Below are 24,521 nucleotides of genomic sequence, written 5' to 3' on the forward strand. Positions count from 1 at the left end.
TAACAAATTAGCAGAAATAATAAATTAGCAATATATTTATTAACAATCAATTGCCATCATTTTACATTCTAAATATTAGCTAATGATTCTCTTTGGGATAAACCAAATTAGATTTGTAACCTTCACAACTAGAAAAAACTCATTTTACTGGCCAATAATTATTACAAAATATTATTTAAAAATTATTTTTAAAATTGTAGGTAAGGGTGGGGTTGTAGGTCAGAGCATCTGCCTATCATGCACAGAAACCTGGATTCTATCCCTAGTACCAAAAGAAAGGAAAAAAATCTATATCAAAAATTTTAGGTAATATTCCAAAGCAAGCACCATAAAACAGAGCATAATATTCATTGGATATTGTTTTTATAAAGAATATAAAGCATACCCTTGAGAGGAGAGGGTGGAGCTATCTTCTTGAGAGTTTTATCTAATTTCTAACTTTAGCACCAAATGGAATGTTTTTCACAAACTGGAACTAAAAAATCTCTCAGTAAGAGAAATGAAAACTAAAACATCACCTGTTCAGCTGCTGGGGATTCTTTTTCATGATACAATGCTTTTCAAAGATGATAAAATGATGGATTTGAAGTCAAATGGGTCTTTTACAGAACACAGTCAGTGCCCACCACTGATGTGAAAAGTGCTACGGGAATACTGGGGCAGTGTGAGGGCCAGTATCTTCCTCAAAGTGATCCTAAATCAGAAGTTTAGGAATGTACTCAAAATTTCCTAGGCCACTCTCATCCCAAGATGAAACAGAATCTACTTAATTGTTTTATTCATCCACTTTTTTTACTACCAAGGTTCATAAAGTTGAATATTGATATGCAACATTATATTTTCTTTTATTTCTACACACATACACATACCCCTCAGAAGTAAACATTAGTGTCCTTCCTATATTTAGATACTTTGAAAAAATCTTCTTACTAAACTTCACTTTTCAAATCTAAGAGTTGTAGTCTTTTATTCTATCACAACCCAACAATCTTCCATCATATAATCATGTGATCTTTTATCTCTTTGATCATCCTGATTATCTTACTCTGGACATTCTCCAATGCTTTCTAAACTACAATAATTAATTATTAATTTTAAGAATAATTTTAATTATTGATTTTAATTATTTCTGGAGAAGAAGTTGATGGTTTCATAAAACTGGAGAGATGGTCTTTGTTATTTTCATCATGATCCTTCAGTGGCAAGCAAGTTTCCCTTCAGAGATCAATGTCATCAAACAAGGACTATTAGATTTTTCCACTGTGTCATAATTAATACCCATCTACAATTAAATGTTAGGACTTACGTATGGACCACGGTAAAGCTCAACACTTCACACAGAACTCCAAGAAATCTTGCAGTTGATTTCCAACAGCTTAGCATTTTATTACCCAAAAGAATTTAACAGCTACTACAAATATAATAGGTTTCTGTGCTGTTCTTCTTCCAGAACACAAGAATCTCAATATCCATTTCTGGGTGACCAACATTTTTTCAATTATTTCCCCCCAGTATAAGAAGAGGCTATTGGTCATTTCTATTTGTTTTCCACATATTTATATAGACATGGGACAATGAACATTCTAAATACTAGGTACCACAGTTACCCCTGTGTCCTTCAAACCTCAAGTAACAAGCATTTGGTTTCAGTGATTCATCTATATTTGGCTTATCGAAAATGAATCCCAACAATTTGTTGATTTAAGCATACATAACTTTTATATTGTCTAAAATATACTGCAATATTTACATTGGCATTTATTCTTTGCTTTAAGACAGTTCAGAAATGAGAATTTTCCCATGACCTTTATTAGTAAAAACCAACAGAGATTATGTACTCATTCTCTTAATAATGTAAATAATAATCTAAATAATCTTTAAAAATATCAGGAAATTTCTAAATCATACCTGCTAATAAGCAAGGTATACCTGCCCTTGGCAGCATACCAGTTCTCTCAATTAGAATTAGTGTACTGATATTTTTTGAAAGTACCATTTTTCAGTAATAGCCACTGTATTACGTTCTTGGCAAGTGTTTTGAGGTTGGTTTGATTTTTTACCAATATGTATAATCATTTTCAGTCCTATCAGATATTATTTGGGATTCCAATGAGATGATTTTAAAGTCTGTATTATTTTCATGTATTTTCAGTGTAATACGTATTCTAGTCAGTATTTTCATACTACTTCCAATTTACTGTAGCTCTTGCTATATCACAAAAAGTAGGCTTCTTTTAGTTTTCTTCCTGTACCACAGCATTGAACATAATCATGCTCTAATTTTTTTTATTTATTATTATATAAGGATTTACATTAAAGGAATGCATTTCCTATTTTCAAGACAAAAACTTATAATGACACACTGACCCAAGAATATAATTCTTGGACAAATATTCAGAATACATAAGTAAAATGTGTATTTGTTCATCAGGTAGTAATAGAAACTATACCAACAGTACAATTCCTGAATTGTGTTTTCACCAAAAAAGTGGGAGTTCCCAACTATTCACTTGAATCATATTAAAGGATTTTAACTCTCACATCAAAAGGCAAATAATCCCCCAAACTCATTTTTCAAATTGATTATCAATACATGACTCTTGTCTACTCACTAGTGCATAATACCTCTAATACCTTTTACTAAAGAAGAGTAGTATATCTTACCTAAGTCATAGAAATAAATAATTAAGAATTTTATACAAATCATCTAAGATAAAATTTAACAATGTTCCCAAAGAATTATTATTAAAAGTCATACTTAGCTTAAAAATAAACTACATACCTGACAAATAGCAAATCCAAAACCACTTGCAGAAATATTAACTGCAGTTGGCTGTTCCACAGCAATCTGAACAAAGGTAGGGGGGAGGGAAAATGAATGAAGAATGAGTGTAATTTTCCATATCTAGTTCCTTCCAAGTACCCAGACACTCAGTATGGGTAGAAGCAATCCATGGAGAATTCTGAGAGCTTTGCATGGTCTTACAAGCCAAAGCTCACCTCCTCAAGCAGTTAAACAATGAGGCTTTGCATCTATCCTCTGGAGGAGCAAGCCAGTGTGGGGTGTCACTATTCCACTGTCTTCCCAACCTCTTCAAGGCTAGTAATTTGTTCAAGCCCCTGTTAGTTTGATGCTTGCCATAGCCCCACGTGTAAAAGCTAAAAACCTCCAGAAAGAATACAGGTTTGGAAAGTGATGCCACCTGATGCCACCTGCATTCTGCCCCAACTAGTTTGATTAGAGCTGAGAAAAATTTTAACAAGCTGCATCTGCACTGGTCTCATCATGTAGGGTTGATAAGACTAAGGTGGGTGCCACAGCAAGGAGCTGTGATTCCAGCCCTGTCCCTTCCCTCTCCTCTTGAATTACCTAGATCTGCACCCCATCTTTTATCAGAGGACAAGTGATTCAGGAGGCCCTTCAACACAACTGGAGCAACCAGCATCAGGATCAATTTCACATAACAAAGCTACTATCAATAGTACCTGTGGAAAATCCCAACTCCTGATGGGGACTTCCACTCTCATAAAAGAAGTGGCTACAGAGGGCACGTTCCATCTACCCTGCTTCCTATACCACATCTGCCTGAATGTTTCCACTCTTAAAGACTTGCAGAGAGAATGGGGGCTTCTCTGACTCCAACATGGAACACTCTAGGCCCAAACTGGTAAATCACAACCAAAGAAGCTACAGGAAAGTTACACTACATAGTCCACTGGAAATAAACTCAACAATATGCAACAAGTCAACACCCTAAGTCATATTGTCAGAAGAAAGCTGCATAACAACAAGGACACAACATAAATGTGGAAGAGATACCAATCGCAACAAATGCATGAATCTCAATGTAGAAAAACAAGAAACATGAAAAAATAAGGTAATATTTCAATAACTTCTACCTCCATAGTAACAGATTTCAAGGATACTGAAGTGGATGAAATGCCAAGAATTCACAAGAATGAGTTTTTTAAAAACTCAATAAGATCCAAGCAAATATAAATTAACAATTGAAGGAACTGAAGAAGACAATGCAGAATATGAATGAGCAAGTCAATAAACATATGGAATCTGAAAAAGAACCCAACAGAAATCTTAGAAATTAAAAGCTCAATAAGTCAGATAAAATACTCAGTTGAAAGCCTCAACAGCAGAATAGATCAATTAGAAAAAAAGAATACTGGATTTTGAAAACAACTCTACCAAAATATTTCATTCATATAGCAATAAAGAAAAAAAAATTAAAAGAATGAAGAGAACATACAAGATCTCTGAACCACCATTAAAACATCAAACATCCACATAATTGGTATACCCAAGGGGAAAAGTAACATACAGAGGGCACAGAAAACCTAGTCAATGAAATAATTACATAAAATTTCCCAAGTCTTGGAAAGATATGGAAATTCAGGTACAGGGGGAATTTAGAATTACAAATAGACATGATCAGAAAAGAACCCTTGCATGACATATTATAGTTAAATATCAAATGTACAGAATGAAGAAAGAATATTACAATCTAAAACAGAGAAGTGCTAAGTTACATTTAAAGGCAAAACCAGTAAACTAACATCAGATTTCTCATCTGACACTTAAAAAGCCAGAAGGACATAGAAAAATATATTTCAAGTCCTAAAAGAAAATAACTGCCAACCAAGATTACTAAATCCATCAAGGTTATCCTTCAGAATGAAAGAAAAAACAAAGACCTTCCAAGATAATCATAAACAAAAAGAATTCATGACCACTAGACCAGAATTATAAAAGAAAATATTATACCCACAAGAAGAAAGATAAACACAATTATGAGAGAACATAATAAAATTAATCTCACTAAAAGAGTAGACACACAAATGAGAAACAGGAAAGAATCAGACATTACCAATGCAATAAGCCATCAAACATCTAAGATGACTAATAGAGGAAGAAACATAGGATAGACAAAACAACTAGAAGAAAGTTAACAAAATGGCAGGGGACAAGTATATCCTTTTCAATAATAACTCTGAATATAATTGGTCTTAACTCTCCAATTAAAAGACACAGGTGGTGGGGCTGGGGATGTGGCTCAAGTGGTAGCGCGCTCGCCTGGTATGCGTGCGGCCCGAGTTCGATCCTCAGCACCACATACAAACAAATATGTTATGTCCGCCAAGTACTAAAAAAAAAAAAGTTAAAAAATTCTCTCTCTCTCTCTCCCTCTCTCTCTCACTCTTTCTTTAAAAAAAAAGAAAAGAAAAAAAAAGACACAGGTGGGCTGAAAGGATTAAGAAATAAGACTCAAAAATATGTGGCACACAAGAAACTGACCTCACCTACAAAGACAAATAGAGACAGAATGTGAAAAGATGGAAAAGGTATTCCAAACAAATAGAATCCAAAAAGCAGTGTAGCTATAATTGTATGCAATAAAATAGACTTAAGAAAAATCAAAAGAGAGAGAGACAAAAAGGAGACAAAGAAGGACACAGTCATGGTTTGGATTGGAAATGTCTCCACAAAAAGTTCATCTATTCAAAGTATGATCCCCAGTGTGGTAAGGTTCAGAGGTGGAGCTTTTAGGAAATGATTGTATTATGTGGGCTATAGCCTCATCAGTAGATTAACCCATTTGATGGCTTAGTAACTTGAATGGACCACAGGGGTGGTAACTGTAGGAAGATAGGGCGTGGCTTTAGGAAGTAATTCCCTGGGGGCACGACCTTGGGGACTACATCTGTCCCTGGTTCTTTCCTATATCTCTCTCTTCTTCCCAGTTGCAATGAGCTGAGCAGCTCTATCATGTCCTACCATGATGTTTCTGCCTTGAAACCAGTCAAGCATGGACTGAATCCTTTGGAACCATGAGCCAAAAGAAATATGTTTCCTTCTAAGTTGTTCATGTCATGTATTTTGGTCACAGCAACTAAAAGCTGACTAACAAAGCTTCTATCATTCAAGGGAACAATACATCAAGAAGATATAACAATTATAAATATAAATTCACTGAATGTTGAGCACCCAGTTTTATAAAACAAATGCTACTAGACATAAGGGAGAGAGATGCCCTAATACAACGATAGTGGGGAACTTCCTACCCTTCTCTCACCAATAGACGTATCATCCAGACAAAAAAAATGAACAAAAAAAATCAAAGTTGGATTATACTATAGATCAAACAGATTTAACAGACATCTACAGAATATTCCAGCCAACAGCTGTGGTATACACATTTTTTTCATTAGCACATGGAATTTTTTCCAGAAGAGGTCATATATTAGGCCACAAAGCAAGCCTTAACAAATTTAAAAAACTGAAATAATTTATTGCATCTTATGTGATCACAATGGAATGAAACTAGAAATCAACAGCAAAAGAAGCTACAGAAATTATACAAATGCATGGAGACCGAAAAAAAAAAAAAAAAACACTATTGAACAGTGGATCATGGAAGAAGTCACAGGGGAAATTAAAGAATTCTTGAATCAAACAAAAAAGGAAACAAAACATACAAAATCTGCAGAATACAGAAAAATCAGTACTAAGAAGAAAATGGACAGCAATAAGATGATCCAAAAAAATGAGATCTCAAATAAATAACCTAATGATGCATCTCAAGGTCTTTGAAAAATAAGAACAAACCAAACCAAAAATTAGTAGAAGAAAAGAAATTATGAAGATCAGAGATGAAATAAAGTCTAAAATAACAATACAAAGGATAATGAAATTAAGAGTTGGTTCTTTAAAAAGATAAATAAAATTGACAAACCCTTACCTAAACTAACCATCAGAAAAAGACAGAAGATCCAAATTTTTACATAGAGGTAAAAGGGACACAATACAAGAGAAAGCACTGAAATTCGAAGGGAATATTTTTTTTTAAACTATATACCAATAAATTAGAAAAATCTGAAAGAAATATACACATGATCTACCAAAATTGAATCAAGGGGATAAAAATTCTAAAAGGATCAATCAAAAATAATAAAAATAAAATTAAAGTTGTAATTTAAAAAAAGGTCTCCAAAAAAAATAACTTCAGGACCAAATGGACTCATCACTGAATTTTACCAGACTTTTAGACAAACTAACACCAATGCTTCCCAAGATATTACATAAAATAAAAAGAGGGAACACTTCCAAACTCTTCTGCAAAGTCAGTATTTCCCTGCTATCAAAAACTGATAAGGACACAACAAAACAGAATAGTAAGGACCAACACCCTTGATAAACATCAATGCAAAAATCCTCAATAAAATATTCTGATTAATAAGTGGGCAAATCACCTGAATAGACCCTTCAAAAAAAAAGAAAGTACAAATGGCTAATAAATATATGAAAAAGTGCCCCACATCTCTAGCCATCAGGGAAATGTAAATCAAAACTTCATTGAGATTATATCTCATATCATTTATCATAGCTGTTATCAAAAAAACAAAGAAAAAAAGAAAATAAATAAATAAATAAATATGTATATTATACATATGTATATTATATATGTATATATATGTAAATAAATATATATAATAAATAAATATAGATGTATATATATATGTGTGTGCGTGTGTGTGTGTGTGTGTGTGTGTATAAATTCTAGTGAGGCTGTGAAGAAGAAGAAAAAGAAATCCTTATACATGGTTGGTAAAAATATAAATTAGTACAGTCACTATGGAAAACAATATAGAAGTTCCTCAAAATACTCCAAATAGAACTATTCTATGATCCAGCTATTCCACTCCTGGCTATGTAGCCAAAAACGAAAAGAAAAGAAAAATGAAGTCAGCATGCAAAAGAGACAGATACCTACATACTCATATTTACCCAGATAGGGAATCAGGCCAAGTGCCCGTCAACAGAAGAATTGATGAGGAATATATAAAATATACATAATAGAATATTATTCAGCCTTAGCGAAGAACAAAAGTCTGTCTTGTGCAGGAACAATAGATGGAACTGAAAGATACCATGTTACAAGAAGACACAGAAGTAACACACATTTCCTCTCAAGTGTGACAACTGAAAAAAGAAAGATGCCCTGAGAAATAGGCAGGAATGCAACGCATGGTTATTCTCTTTCCAATGTGGAAGTCCCCATATTTTCTCCTTTTCTACCAATATTTCCAAAGTTCCCATCTGCTCCATCCTTCCTGAGATCAGAAAATTCAACCGAAAGGACACCCCCACCCTCTCTCTGCAGGGCTCTGGAAAGAAGTCATTGCTCATGTCAGCAGATTAAAAATAAAGCAGTATTCCAGTACAAATAACCAACTGCACAGAATTTTAAATAACTACCCCTGGTTCACACCTCTGCTGTCTGAAGGAGAAAGCGGTTCTGTGTATTGATCAGAAACTTTACAGGACTCGATGAGCTAGGCTGCAGCACAGTCACTTGGACATTTGTCCTTTCTGTATTCATTAGAGCTGCAAATTCAGACAGGGCCTTTAAGGCCACAATGGTATCCTGTTGAGAGAAAAAAAAAAAAAAGATTGTCCATATAAGTATATATCAAGGTCCCCAAAGAGTAGTCAGATTTAGGAAACCTACTGTACATTCATCTACCCTCCTTGAAAATGGAAGCCTTTCTAACTCATCTTTGAATCTCTTGGCTCAGAGAATAGCAGAGGCTTAGAAAACATTTGCCCAGGAACATTGCTCAGAAAACGCACACACATACTTACATATGTCACTTTTTAAACTATTATAACTTAGAAATTTTCAAGCTGAGCATCTACTCTCTTATCAGTTACTACAGATACAAAATAGCCAATACAGATGGGGAACTAATTTATTCCATATAAATGTCAGATATGAAGTTTATATTAAAAAAATAAAATGAGTCTCTTAAGTCTTGGAGTTAAGTTACTAAGCTTTTTAAAATGAGTAAGTTTATGAAGTCATAGTGAAAAAAAGGAATCATATGCTCCTAATTTAAAGGGGGAAAACTACCATCTCTCACCTGGGTAGATGCAAAGCCTCCCAAGCTATTTCTCTGCCTGCTTAGCCACCTCATAATTGGGATTCCCTCGGAAATCTGAAACTGCAGAAAGTGTGAAAGTAGTGCATAAGCTGCAACTTCAATATCCAGAGAGCGTGGTTGCCAGGACTCAGAAAGCGTGGATACTGATGACACCCAGAATTGCATGCCTCCTGAAAAGGGAAAGAACTAATGATTCAATTAACTATCAAAAATTACATTTAATTCCACTAAACCTACACTGATCCAAGTTCTGCTTGATTAGCATAAAAATATTTTAATCTAAAAAATACATATATTTTAATCTATGTATATGTGTGTACCAAGCCAGTATATGTTTATGTAGAAACATACACACACACACACACACACACACACACACACTTACATATGTCACTTTTTAAACTATAACTTAGAAGTTTTCAACCTTTTTCTATTGCCTCTATTTGAGGATGTTTTGAGGAACTATTTTTCCCAAGAGAAATTCCATATGTTTGGCTTTAGACTAAATGACTATAAATAAAAGAAAAAACATATTATATTCCAGGAAAATAATGTATATAATTTATCTGACCAGGACATCCCCAAAATAGTTTAGGACACATGGGAAAGAATCCTGTTCTGGAAATCGGCCACTAACCAGATCTCACATTCTGGGAAACCTCTCCCTTTTTCACAAGATCTTTTATAGTTTCTGAAGTCTCTAAACAATTTCTACATTTATCACTTCTTGAATAAACAGAAATTTGAATCGGTGGGCAACATTTAAAGTTATTTCTGCTCACCCACCCCTCTCTCTTTCCCTCTTACACACATACATGTATAACTGACTACATAGCCCATTTGGATAGTAACTACACTTGTCCTTTTGTAGCCAAAAAGCAGTCCCCAGTCCAAAAAAAAAAAAAAAGTCCTAAATACAACCCACTTACTACTAGTAGCACCTCTTTTACTATTTTTATAATCACTTTATTATATTTATTTTACATTTTTATAATTGTACATTATAATTACATAATAGTGGGATTCATTATCACAATATTCACACTTGCACATAACATGAATTGGTCAATTTCATTCCCCAATACCTTCCCTCTCCCTTCTCCCTCCCTCTAGTGTTTTTCCTCTACTCTATTGGTCTCCCTTCTATTTTCATTAGATCCTCCCCTGTTTTTTTCCTTTATTCTCTCTAATTTCCACCATATGAGAAAAAGTATATGATCCTTGATTTTCTAACTTATTTCACTAAACACAATGCTCTGTCATAATGCACTGTCCATCCATTTTCCTGCAAATGACAAAATTTTGTTCTTCTTTATAGCTGAATAAAACTCCATTATGTATATACATACACATATATGTATATGTGTGTGTGTATGTGTGTGTGTGTGTATATATATATATATATATGAACCAACCTAGGTATCTGTCAACATATACCTAGGTTGGTTCCATAATTTAACTGTTGTGACTTGTGCTTTGGCAGCATTTTTTTGATACTTGCATTTAGATCATATTTTTGAGCACTTGCAATAAGGCAGGCTCTGCACATGATCTCATTTAATTCTCACTCATGATCTCATTTAATTTTCATTTAATCCTAATACAGGTGTTAGTCCCACTTGTACAGTGGAGAAATTGGAACTATTAAAGTTAAGTTACAGAATTAGAATTTGAATCCAAGTCTCTCCAGAACCCAAGGTTTTAAAGAACATTTCAAATCAAAAAATGGCAAGTGATGTACAGCAGAACATATCTAAAAGGAGATACCTGAGCCCCAAAATTCTATAGGTAACTCCCAGAGGGGATAGAGGCATCGTCACCATGTCAGGCCCATCCTGAACTCATTCTGTATTTCATTTTTGTAAATGTAACCAACTTCATACCCAGCTTATAAAATCTTCTCACTTAATTTACATCTTCCATAATGCTTAACAGTCCAAAAAAATTCAATCCAGTTCACACGTTACCTTCTTGTTCTGCATGCTCAGTCAGCAAATTCAAAGCTTCCTTTGCTTTAGGACTTTTCACTGATGACAACGCGTAAGTTATAAGAGCTAGAGTGTAATTGTCTGAAATTCCTCTACTGAATTCAGACTCCAAAAATGTAACAGAGTCTTGAACATCAATATTAGGCTTGAAAGAAAAAATACAGATTTTACTACTCAACCCATAACCACACAGTAAAACAAAAAGTACTTTGAAACATTTATTCAAAAAATTTTTCAACATTTCTTAAGCACCTGATCTTGACCTAGGCAATAGGAATCAACAATGCTCATTGACATTTAAAGATTTGCTATGTATTTTGAAAATAATACTGCTTTTAGTTGTTATAATTAAATAAGCACCATTATTTTTGAAGGAATAAGAAATAAAAAGTAGAGCTTTTGCAACTGATTGAGTATCATAAACTTAGATTTAAAAAAAGAAAATACAGCTTAAGAAAAATATTTCTCTGATTTAATTTCAGATACTGAATCTCTAAATTTAAGGGAAAGTTTATGACTATTGCTGGGCTAGGAAAATAGTAGGAGCTTAATAAAAAGAATAGTGCTGATCTTATAAAATGTAATTGACAGTTAGCAGTAAGGTGTCAAACACCAAGATGTCAAACATCTGGAGCAAAATTAAGCTCATGAGTGTAACTTTCCATGCACACTCATTCTCATGCAAGCACCCATGCCCATTCAGAGTGTGGGTGTGCTTTCCACTAGATTAACCAACACTGCAAGTGTTCCATGGTATTTTAGAAATAAAAATCCTTCACAATCTCATCTTGCTAGAACACTTTCCCAATATTTAAGAATATTCTTTTCCCTAACAATAATGAGATAGGGGCTGGGGTTGTGGCTCAGCGGTAGAGCGTTCACCTCACATGTGTGAGACCCTGGGTTTGATCCTCAGCACCACATCAAAAAAAAAAAAAAGTGAAATAAAGGTGTTGTGTTAAAAAAAAAAAAAAAAGGAAGAAAATCAGCACAGTGTCCAGGAAACAATAATAAGATGTGTATTGACTTCTCTTACTAATAGCAAGTAAAATACCTATATTAGAAAATATTTTATAATTCTCTTATTCTGAAAATTGAATTAATTTTATACTCAGATTTTGGGATGTGGCCACAAATGGAAAGCAAAGGTCACCCAAATTCAGTTTTAAACTCAATGTAAAATTGCAAAATTCTTTAAGCTTCCAGACATATATTTGACCCACCAAAATCTACTTTCCTAGGATTTCCCACTTGTCATTTATTATAGATTAAGTACCTGATACTTCTTGTATCCCAGGAGAGAAGTCACAATATAGGCTGTAAGTGTTACCGGACTTTTATTACTACCTTGAAGTTCACTATGGATCACTCTTCCTGGCTCCCAAAATTCACCATTGGATTTCTGATGTCCTTTGAGCCAAGTATATGTTCTGTGTAACACATTCTGATCAATATCTATGTAAGGATCAGCTTCGAGGAAACATCTTAAAACAAAAGCTGACAACCTTGGTGAAAAGGGGAAAAAGACATAAAACACACTTTACAAAGTCCTCCAAGTAACACTGAGCAAGCAAAACAACAACTCTTTTCCCCATCAAAATATTCACCAAAGGTAAATTTCTCTGAAAAAGAAAAACAAGGAAGAAAGAAGAGAGACAGCATGAATGAACAACTGCCTAGCAGACAGATCTGGTTTCTACTTGAGCATGGCCAAGAAATTCCAGGTTGAGTCACAAAACATCAGATTTGAAAAGAAATTTAGAAACCACCTAATCTAGCCTCTTCATTTTACAGATTGAGCAATAAATAAATTGCCCAAGGTTACTCATCTTTGTATTCTTCTACACATGTACTCAAACGTGTGGCTCAGCCTAAAGCTGTGGATGAAGTATATACTTTAGTTACAGTTAGTACACAAGCTAACTGTAGTCCTCCAAGTGAGAGGATTGGGTATTTTCTCTCTTAAGTACTGCAGCCCACATACCCCATCTGTTTGATCCAAATCTGGCCCTCAGGCCAAACAAATCAGGGCATGTTTCTGTCTGCACCCCACACATACACTTGTCAACAATGTCAAAACCTAGGGAGAAGCAGAAGAGAAGAGAGGGGAAGGAAGAAGAGAAAGAGGAAAGGAGGAAAGGAAGAGAGGGAGGGAGAAAGGCATGCAAAGATGGAGGGAGGGAGGGAAGGAGGTAAGGCTTATGCAACAGAGACTCTATGTGTCCCAAAATGTCTGAAGTGTTTACTGTCTGACTCTGTATAGAAAAAGTTTTCCATTAAACACATTCCTATACATCAGCAATGAATCAGGAAAATTACCCCATTCACAATAGCCTCAAAAAAAAAAAAAAAAAAAACCTGGGAATCAATCTAACAAAAGAGGTGAAAGACTTCTACAATGAAAACTACAGACCACTAAAGAAAGAAATTGAAGAAACCCTAAGAAAATGAAAAGATATCCCATGCTCCTAGATGGGCAGAATTAATATTGTCAAAATGGCCATACTACCAAAAGTGTTATACAGATTTGGTGCAATTCCCTCTAAAAATCCCAATGACATTCTTCATAGAAATAAAAAACGCAATAATGAAATTTATTTGGAAAAATAAGAGACCTAGAATAGCCAGAGAAATCTTTAGCAGGAAAAGTGAAGAAGGAAGCAGCACAATGCCAGACCTTAAACTATACTACAGAGCAATAGTAACAAAAATAGCAGGGTATTGGCACCAAAATAGAAACGTAGACCAAAGCACAGAATAGAAGACACAGAGACAAACCCACATAAATACAGTTTTCTCATACTAGACAAAGGTGTCAAAAACATTCACTGGAGAAAAGATAATCTATTCAACAAATTGTGCTGGCAAAACTGGAAATCCATATGTAGCAAAATTAAATTAAACCTCTGTCTCTCACCCTGCACAAAAATCAATTCAAAGTGGATCAAAAACTTAAGCACTAAAACAGAGACCCTGTACCTAATAAAAGAAAAAGTAGGCCCAAATCTTCACCTAGGATCTGACTTCCTTAACACATCCCTAAAGCACAGAAAGTAAAATAAAGAATCAATAAATGGGATGGATTCAAACTAAAATCTTCTTCTCAGCAAAGGAAACAATCAATAATGTGAGGGGAGAGCCTACAAATTGGGAGAAAATCTTTACCACATGCACCTCCAATAAAGCATTAATCTCCAGGATATATAAAGAACTCAAAAAACTTAATACGCCCCCAAAAAAAAACCCACACAAACAAACCAGTCAATAAATGGGCTAAGGAACTGAACAGATACTTCACAGAAGAAGAAAAACAGTTGATCAACAAATATATGATGTGTTCAACATCTCTAGCAATTAGAGAAATGCAAATCAAAACTACACTAAGATTTCATCTCACTCCAGTCAGAACAGCATTCATCAAGAATACAGGCAACAATAAATGTCGGCAAGGACATGGGGAAAAAGCTTCACTCATACTTAGCTGGTGGGACTGCAAATTGGTGCAACCACTATGGAAAGCAGTATAGAGATTCCTCAGAAAACTTGGAATGGAACCACAGTTTGACCCAGCTATTCCACTCCTCGGTTTATACCCAAAGCACTTAAAATCAGCATACTACAGTAATGCAGCCACGTCAATGTTTATAACAGCTCAATTCACAATAGCTAAACTATGGAAGCAACCTAGATGAATGGATGAATTCAATAGATGAATAGATAAAGAAAATGTGAGATATATATATATTCATTCAATGGAATATTACTCAGCTTTTTTTAAAAGAGAGAGACAGAGAGAGAGAATTTTAATATTTATTTTTTAGTTTTCAGCAGACACAACATCTTTGTTTGTATGTGGTGCTGAGGATCGAACCCGGGCCACACGCATGCCAGGCGAGTGTGCTACCACTTGAGCCACATCCCCAGCCCCCAATATTACTCAGCTTTAAAGAAGAATGAAATTATGGCATTTGCCGATAAATGGATGGAATTGGAGAATATTATTCTAAGCAAAATAAGCCAACCCCAAAAAAAAAAAAAAAAGCTGAATGTTTTCTCTAATATGTGGATGCTAATTTATAAGGAAGGGAGCACTAGAGAAGAATAGAGTTACCTTAGATTAGGTAGAGGGAAGAGAAAGGGAAGGAGACATGGGGATAGGAAGGATAGTAGAATGAAACAGACATTATTACTTTATGTATATATATATGACTGCATGAGCAATGTGATTCTACAACATGTACATTCAGAAAAGTGAATGTGATATATCATCTACGTATGATATATCAAAGTACATTAATGCATTCTATTCTACTGTCATGTATAACTAATTAAAAAATTAAAAAGAAAAAAGTTTTCCAACCTTGATATGGAACACTATATTAAAGTAAAAAGAATATACAAAATCGTCTATTTATGGATTTATATCCTGACTCGTGGTAAGAGAAAATTTGAAGCAGAATCCATTTCATCTTATAAAAGTTTTAGCATGATAAATATCACTAATATTCAATAATATGCAGTTCTCCTTTAAGTATTAATGTTCAATAATATCCAGTTTTCCTTTACTTTGAGTATGCAAAGGGATTCACTTCCCTGCCCCCTTGGCACCAGCTCCGATAATGATAAAGTGAGTAGAAATATTACACTTAGACTAAAGCATCCAATTGCCAGTGCCAGATACTGCAGCCTTCTCTTTTAGGGCTGTGGCAAGCTTGGAGCCTCCTGTTCTGATAGTGAGATGCTGGCTGCCAAAGCACAGAGAGCAGAGTCCCCTGCTGACCCACAGTGGAAATGCAGAAAACGAAAGAGACCATTGTTAATAGGCTGTTGAGATTTAGCATTTACTACTATAATTTGGATCTTGTGTTCCAAGATGTGTTCCCCCAAAGTCACATAACTAAGCATAAAAACCATCTTGGTGAACACTGAAGCGTTAAATAAAACTCTGCCTTTAATTTGCTTGCTTTTGAAGGTCTCCAAGTGTTGTCCAAGATTTAAATTCTTTTGCATTTAATTTGGGGGTATTTCAGTTATTATTTTCTGCATTCTTCTTTAAAAGTCCTAGTGTTTTAAATTTCCTGTAACACTTAATATAGGGAGTACTCATGAGGGTACTATTGAGAAGTGGTAGAACCATTAGTGAGAGTTGAGGGACTATGGGGAAGTCCTTAGATCATTTGGGGCATTTAGGGCATGGATCAATGGAACTGTGGGAACCTGACCCTTTCTTCTTTGTTTTTTTTTGTTGCTGCTGTTGTTGTTGTTGTTTTGTTTTGTTTTGTTTTGTTGTTTGTTTGTTTGCTTGCTTGTTTGCTTCCTAGGCATGAGGTCAGTGCCTTTGTTCAACCACAGCTTCTGCCATGAAGTGCTGCCTCATCACAGACTCAAAACAATAGGGTCAACCATGGACTACAATATGCAAAAATATCCAAAATCTTTTCTCTCTGTCTCTCTTTCTCCCTCTCTCCCTCCCTCCCTCAAAAAAAAAAGTTTTATAGATACATTCTTTTAACATTTTTTTTTCAGAAATGAGGATCAAACCAGGACCTTGCACATGCTAGGCAAATGCTCTGCCACTGAGCTATATACCAGTTCAATCTTTTCTCTTTATAAGTAGATTATCTCAGGTATTTTGTTATAGTGACAAAAAACTGACTAACATAGTCAGTCAATTTTATTCTGAAATATGAAACTGAAGAGAGATTAATTATCCAAAATCAGCCACATAGAGATTCATTCAAGAGGAAACTCCAAATGCTCATTACTTAATCTAATCATTGGTTTTTTTTAAATAAAACAACCTTAAATAAACCACATAGACTGTATTAACAAAACACTTGCACTAATCATATCAGCTTATAGAAAGAACAATGTCACAATAATCAATTTTCCTTGTCAGCTGCATCATTATCACAAGATATTTCTAGTGCTGTTTTTCCCACAAACAAAAGCGAAATTGTAATTTATCTTTTCTAAATAAAAAGTATTTGATTTATTAATGTTTTAAACAATGCTTTAAAAAGATAATCCCTTTTATGGGGCTCTAAGAAAAGCAGCTGTCAAGTCTATACACAGACATGTCTATCAATTCCATGGCCAGTGTGACCTAGTAAAAGTCCATCCCATGATACATGTATTGGACTGGAAAAATCTCTTACCAAGTGCTCCCAGAAGGGTCGTTATTCCCAAAAGCACTGAAGGAGCCATCATCCCTCTGGTAGAGAAGTTCCCTCTGGTAACCTGAAGAAACAGAAATGGACTAGAATCAATGTAATCAACTCGCCATAATAAAAGTTTCTAATAATGACTCCATGTTGAGGAAACAGAGCAGAGAAGTGGAAAGAAGAAAACATAAGCCAACACCTAATAATGAGTACTCCCTATGTTAAGTGTTATAGGAAATTTAAAATACTAGGACTTTTTAAGCAGAATGCAGAAAATAAGAACTGTAATATCCCCAAATTAAATGCAAAAGAATTTAAATCTTGGACAACACTTGGAGACATTCAAAAGCAAGCAAATTAAAGGCAGAGTTTTATTTAACGCTCCAGTGTTCACCAAGATGGTTTTTATGCTTAGTCATCTAAAATTATTTGATGCCTAAAAAAAAATAGTATTTACCTATGGTATCATAATTAAAGTTTACAAGACCTCAAACAGTAAAAATACTTTCTATTCATATACCAGCAATAGATAAGAGGAAATGCTATATAATCTGAGATAACATCTCAAATTTTTTGGTCACGGCCAATTGAGACAAAACAAAATATCAATGGTCAGCCTACCACAGCAATTCCACATTTCCACTCAAAAAAAGTACTTGGTCATAAAACTGAAGTATTACTATTAAAAGTAAAAATTGGAGAGGGATGTTAAGACTCAAATATTTGCCTTCATAAATGCAGATGTTTCATATTTGCAAACAAATTATCTCAAATTAAATGCAGTTGTTTCATATTTGCAAAGCAATACATACAGGACCAAGTCCAATGACTGAGAAATCATAGGCCAAACACATAGTGAAAAAAAGAAAGTACTATGTTTCATAGTAATCTTTAAGAACGTTTAAAATGATAACGATTTTGCTGAGTTTGAAGAAGGAAACATTAGATTATGATCTTTTTATACAACTGAAATATTATGTTACGGTAATTAAATAATCCACCTTCATTCAACACTGACTAGATATCAAGAACTGCTCAGGGTCCTTTGCAAGCATTAACTCAGGTAATTCTCACAACAATCCTGTGGTGTAGATGCAATTATTATCCTCTTTATACAGATAATGAGGCTAAAACTTAGAGGATAAAAATACTACCTACACAGTCACACAACTGGTAGATAGAGAATGTGGGATTAGCCAAGGTCTAAACAGCTCCAAATAATTCAAAGAATTCTTTCAGTGATTAAACATGACACTGCATGAAAAGTCCTTAGCACAGTAAGCTCTCAACAAACGATAGGCATTGGTCTCTGACTGGGTTGTGGGAAGGGTTTTCTAAACACCAAATATAACAAAATAAAAATTGAAAGTTCGACTATTAAAAAAGATTTTAAACTCTTCAATGAAAAAAAAACCACTATAAATTGAAAAAATAAAATAACATATTTGCAACATATAAAATGGATAAATAGCTAACATAAATAATAAATAAAACTAAATTTAAAAAAATAATAATATTAATAAATAAATTTCTTTGTATATTTATATGTTGACATTGTATATACATATATAAAAATTTTTTTAACTTAAGGGGAAATATTTTTTAAGTCCTATAGGGAAAAAAGTGAACAAAAAGACAAGAATAGACAAGTCACAGACAAAGGTATAAGATGAACTTAAATATATGAAAAATGCTCAACTTCACAGGGGAGAAATATAAATTAAACTTACAGTGAGCTACCATATCATACTTATCAGATTAGCAAAGATTCAAAAGCTTGACCATTCATTATGTAAGGAAGAGAGTATTCAAAATGATATAACTACTATGTAGGAGAGTGTCTTTCCCCTTTTGAGCCAGTAACACCACTTCTGGGAATCTACCCTAAAGATACATCTCCAATAACACAAAACTATATATGCAGATCATTCATTTAGCATTATTTATAATTATATTGAAAACTACCTAAATAGTGCCAAGTCAAAAAATGGTTGAAAAAAAAATTACACATATGTAGAACAAAGTACTATGTGACTGTGAAAAATGACAGAGGAATATCTCAGTAAACTGATGCAAGGTCATTTGTTGGACATACCTTTAAATTAAAAGACCAAAATCTAAAATAGCATATCTTGTATGCTACTTTTTGTACAAGGAAAAAGAGGAAATATAAAGCATACAAGTATATGTTTATTTTTTCAAAAAGAGAAACAGAGAAGATAAACCAGAAACTAATAAAGTAGGTTACTCACAGGGAGTAGGAAGAAGAGAAAGGAGAGGGAAAGAGATCTCTTTAAATATACTTTTTTTTTTAAAGAGAGAGAATTTTTTTAATATTTATTTTTTAGTTTTCAGTGGATACAACATCTTTATTTTATTTTTATGTGGTGCTGAGGATCAAACCCAGCGCCCCGTGCATGCCAGGCGAGCACGCTACCGCTTGAGCCACAACCCCAGCCCTTTAAATATACTTTTAAAAATGAGATTCACAGGACAGGCATGGTGGTATATGCCTGTAATCTTAGTGGATTACAAGTTCAAAGACAGCCACAACAAAAGCAAAGTGGAAGGTACTCTGTGAGACCTGTCTCTAAATAAAACACAAAATAGGGCTGGGTATGTGGTTAAGTGGTTGAGTGCCCCCGAGTTCAATCCCTGGTACCCCAAAAAATAATAAAATTCACTTTTGGAAGCATGTTAATGTTCTGCATATTCAAAAAAACAAATAAAAAATAGAAATGATCTAAATAGTGTTCATAATAAAGCTGATGATTAATGATTAATGATTAATGATTAATAAATCATCAGCTTTATTATGAACACTACTTAGATCATTTTATCATGTTTTAGTTTTTATACAACCTTAAAAAAAAAAACAGCATATAAGCTGTTCATTTTTCAGAGGCAATCAGGGATCACAATCAGAATAATCAGGCAATCAGAATAATTTCTTAATGTTCACAAACAATATTAGCAAAAGAGTCTAAAACAGTCTCCCTCATTTTCCAACTCAGGACTAAATCCACTAGATAGCCAGAGTTCAACTGTGAACTCAATCTAACAGGGAAGTGAAGGGGAGAGGAGACCTTTGGAACCCTCCATCATTACAGGAGGTTCTTCTGGGGGAGAAAGCCATGTACTTCCAAGCCCCCACACATCAACAACTGCAGTTCCAAGTATGAGATCTTGTAAAACCGGTCAGAGCGCTGAGATCATGGAGATGAGATCAGTGCTTATGGAAATTACCCCTCAGGTGGCTGACCTCCAACATTCCCTGTTAATATCAACAACTAGCACCATTCTTCCACTAGGGGCAACCAGCCCAGAGGAAAAGAGGAGCCACATGTAGAGCCAGTTAATTTCTTAAACTGACTTAGATAAACCTGAGAGTCTAAACCTCCAGCTCTGCTCCCATGAAAAAATAAAGGAAACAAGCAGAACCCAGAGACAAGAACTTATATGACTGTCTTTGTGGGCGTCCCCTGAGAGGTTTCCCTCCTCCTGTTACACCAGCCACGCTTTGTTGGAGAACCCTCAGCTGTTTGTCCTCCAGCGCATCCTAGTGCATCAGGCCTCATTTCCACTCCATGAGCAGAAAAGGATGGAGCTACGGCTTTTGTTCTTAATAAAACAATTCAACATTCCAGTGCAGTCACCTGAGTTGATGACTTTTCATCACCATAAGTGAGAATGTCAAAAACATGGTTTTCTCCAAGTTTATGAAAAAAACAAGACTGTTGCTTTTAAATTAATAGTTTTATGATCAGCTCTTGAGTTTGAAATTAATAACATAAACAGAATTGTCAGACACTTCTGAAAACTGAAATACAGAAGAAGTCAAGAGACTTTTTTAGGATAATGACCCAGGAAGCACTGTTTATAAATAACAAAATAGGACACATACATTTCAGGGTCATGAATTTTCTTTAGACTAACTATGAGTAAAAAAAATCTTCGGAATTTACCATAGTACTGTTTACAGAAACACATCAAAAAGTAACATTCCAGGGCTTCAGATGTAGTTCAGTGGTAGAACACTTGCCTCACATACAGGAGGGCTTTGGGTTTGGTCCCCAGCACAAAAAAAAAAAAAAGTAACATTCTGGATACAGTTTGGCTTGATTTACCTTAAATATCAAAAGTATATGTAAATAAAAGAAGTAAAATCAGCTTTTTTTTTTTTTTACTATTGAAGCACTTTCTCTAGCAAAAGCTGATAAAGATATTTTCTGTACTAAAAAGAAAAATAATCATTATTCACTTCCTTACTTTCTCTGACATGAGATATAGATAGAGAAGTTTATGGCTTTTTCTCCTCTAGGTTCTTCACTATTACCTCCAGTCACACTTGTGATAGCCAAAGACAGCAGCAGAATTTTGAAGCCCATTTTTTCCTGTTTTTTTTTTCTCAATAGACAAAAGTATAGTGTTTTCAACCAGCCTTGGTCTAATTCTCACTTGAAAAACTTGAGCCACAGATGCTATGATTTGAATATCTGAGGAAAATAAGGTTTAAATCTTAACAGGATTTCCAGTCCTTATCAGAAACAGTTTTCATTTTATGATTCTGCTTTTTGCTTTTTTAAACAGCAAAATACACACACTTCATTCAATGATGTAGCTGTTGTTTTGACCCAAAAAATCAATGGGTTAGGTTACAGGTTTCCTGGGCCAAGCATGATTTAAGTAAAACAATGCGCTGTCCATAAATGACATTTAAATAATGTAATCATGACTCACACCAAAGCCACTTCAATTTCTTAAAAAAGAAAAACAACTACACTATATTTAAAGGACTTGGGCAAATATGATGGCAAAAGAAAAGACAGTCTCTGATTTCATTATGAAATCAGTGTCTGATTTCATAATGAAAAGTATTATACCAGGAAACTTTTGTCTACCACTTTGAAATGTAATTTGGACTAGCATGTGAGATGATGTCTTTGGGGAGCTCAGTTTTGCTAACTTTCATCAGTCACTTCACCAGATCAAAGGGGAACATGTTGAAACCACGGGTCACATTTCCCGGCTGATAAGACCTCGCTGAGACCAGGGGGAATCTTGAGTGTCTACAGATAATCACTACATTATGGAAGTGCTTCAAAAATCTTCTAGGCCCATCTCCACATGAAGATGGTGAATCTAAAGCCCAAAGAAAGAAGTTAATATGGATAATTCATCCATCCATTGGCTATTTACTGAGATACCTCTAAAGTAATAAAACCAAGACGCAGTTAAAGCCTGTCACAGAGTTCATTCTCCAAGTGTAGGAGACAGATGGCGAACAGGATAATTTTAAAGAATGTTAAGTGGAAAAAAAATGGAGTAATGTAAATCAGAGTCACTAAATGGTCAGAGAAGGTCACTGTGAGGAAAACACAGCTAACTAAGGAAGACAGGGAAAGATCTGAGGGAAGAGCACTCCAGGAGAAGGAAGAGCAAGTAGCTAGAAGCTGGGAATGCTCCAGACAGTGCAGTAAAGGGAAGCAGAGTGGTGGCAGTTGGGGAGAAAAATAGAGGATGAAGCCAGTTCACTCAGGACCTGGGGGGCCCAAGTCAGTAGTCCATTGGAGGACTTTAAGCTAGAAAATTACATAATCTAGAAATTTTCAAAAGATCCCTTTTATAATATATGGGGATCATATACTGAAGAGGAGGGATCACAGAAGCAGAAAGACTAATTAGACAACCAACGGATTAGTCCAGATGAGTCACTATGCTATTAGAATTGGAACAGTGAGCCCTGAGATGGAGAGAGGTGGAAGGATTTCTTATTTGTTTCTAGAGGTAGAACGGACAGGATTTGTTTGCTGACTTTCAAGCCTAACTCCAGAGTTAGAAGAAACCACTCTCATAACTGACATACTTAACTGTTGAATACAGTGCTGAAATATTTCATTCTCAAGTCAACTGTATCAGGTGGGAAAACTGAGGCTCCAAGAGGGCTAGAAAATCCCAAGGTAGGAGCCAGGATTTAGAGCCCAGTTCTGACTGCCGCCTTAGCCAGTGCTATAACACCTAGACTCCAGTTTCTCTCAAGTGAAGACAGGCTTTATTTACAGCAGTAGTGCTGGACGGTCTGAACAATTTGGAGGACCATTTGGCACTTAGAGACCAAACATTTCTTTGCCCTCTGGCTGCTATGCACCTTCTAACAACCAACAAAAGTGAAGAAAGCTCCCAAGTAATCAGTGAGATGTTCAGAGGGCTGCTTTTAGAAAAACTTACAGTTTGGCACCAGCCTAGTCAGGATTGGCCTGAAGGAACTAGCACTGATTTTGGAGCAAGGGCTCTTTGGAAAAGAATTGGACCAGTCATTTTTTAAAAAAAATCTTTCCTGACCCGGAGCCAAGGATCTATGTCACAATCTCAAATTATCTTTTTTTTTAACTATTTTCTTATTTTAGTTGGTGATAGACCTTTATTTTATTTATATGGGGTGCTGAGAATTGAATCCAGAGCCTCACACATGCCAGACAAGTGCGCTACCACAGAGCCACAGCCACAGCCCCTCAAATTATCTTTAAAGGACAAGTTATCATTCCTTAAATGTTTCAAACTATTCCTTTAAGGTTCCATCTTTCAAAAGCATTAGTATTAGATTAGCCAAAGTTCATAAAGCATACATAGATATGAAATTATGGCATTTCCTGAAATATTTCACTTCACTGTATTAAAATATCACAAAGAGTGAATATAATGAATTAAAAAACACCAGTGTGCTTCTTAAATGCACTCTTTTCTTGAAACCAAACAAACTAAATCTTGACTACACACCAGATCTTGTTTTCAAATGTGCAGAGTTAACTTAGGATAATCATCTTCTTAAATATAACTAATACACCAATGTATAAAGATCTCATATTTTTTAAGTGTGGCACACAATATGCCATAGAGAGCTCTAATAGCACTTCTTAAACAAAATTATGATAGAATTTGAAAAATAAACAGTTCTTATATGTGTGCATTTAAAATATAACTAATCCACAAATATATGTATAACAAATGGCAATTTTAAGTGGGAAACTCTACAAGTAAATTGCTAGACCTTTGAGTCCTTAAAGGGCAAACCACCTCCTGGGTTTGAGAACCAGTCAGTGTCTGCAGGACCTTGCCATAATCTGAAGGAAAATATACCAGTATCTCCGTTCACTCAGAACTCAGGTCACATTTAGCCCTAATTCCAAATCCTGGTCACCCTAGTTTGTCATGAACTGCATGCATTGCTCCTGATGTAACCCCTTGACTCCCATTCAGCCTTTATGTGTACCATCCAGTCCCACAGACAGTACTTCATCTACTTCAATTCAACACCTAAGAGTTCACACTGTTGTAATCTGACACTGCAGATTCTAACCTGTGGTGTCACCTTCCCCACAGAACCCCATGTTTCTCTCTCACCATTTTATCTGAA

General features: G+C 34.8%; 1 protein-coding gene across 1 annotated transcript in view; it reads right to left on the reverse strand.

Moving 5' to 3' along the window:
- The window catches only part of Cd109 (CD109 molecule), a 128,189-nt gene that overhangs the window by 12,672 nt on the left and 90,996 nt on the right, over positions 1–24,521 (reverse strand). Inside the window, exons 24-29 of the mRNA XM_076858494.2 lie at positions 17,102–17,183; positions 12,220–12,448; positions 10,923–11,088; positions 8,935–9,125; positions 8,283–8,438; positions 2,783–2,848 (exon numbers count right to left, since the gene is read on the reverse strand). Of these exons, the coding sequence (XP_076714609.1) occupies positions 2,783–2,848; positions 8,283–8,438; positions 8,935–9,125; positions 10,923–11,088; positions 12,220–12,448; positions 17,102–17,183 (890 nt within the window). The remainder of the gene's footprint in view (positions 1–2,782; positions 2,849–8,282; positions 8,439–8,934; positions 9,126–10,922; positions 11,089–12,219; positions 12,449–17,101; positions 17,184–24,521) is intronic.

This window comes from Callospermophilus lateralis, chromosome 6 (genome assembly GCF_048772815.1).
Source record: "Callospermophilus lateralis isolate mCalLat2 chromosome 6, mCalLat2.hap1, whole genome shotgun sequence".
Taxonomy (NCBI): Eukaryota; Metazoa; Chordata; class Mammalia; order Rodentia; family Sciuridae; genus Callospermophilus; species Callospermophilus lateralis.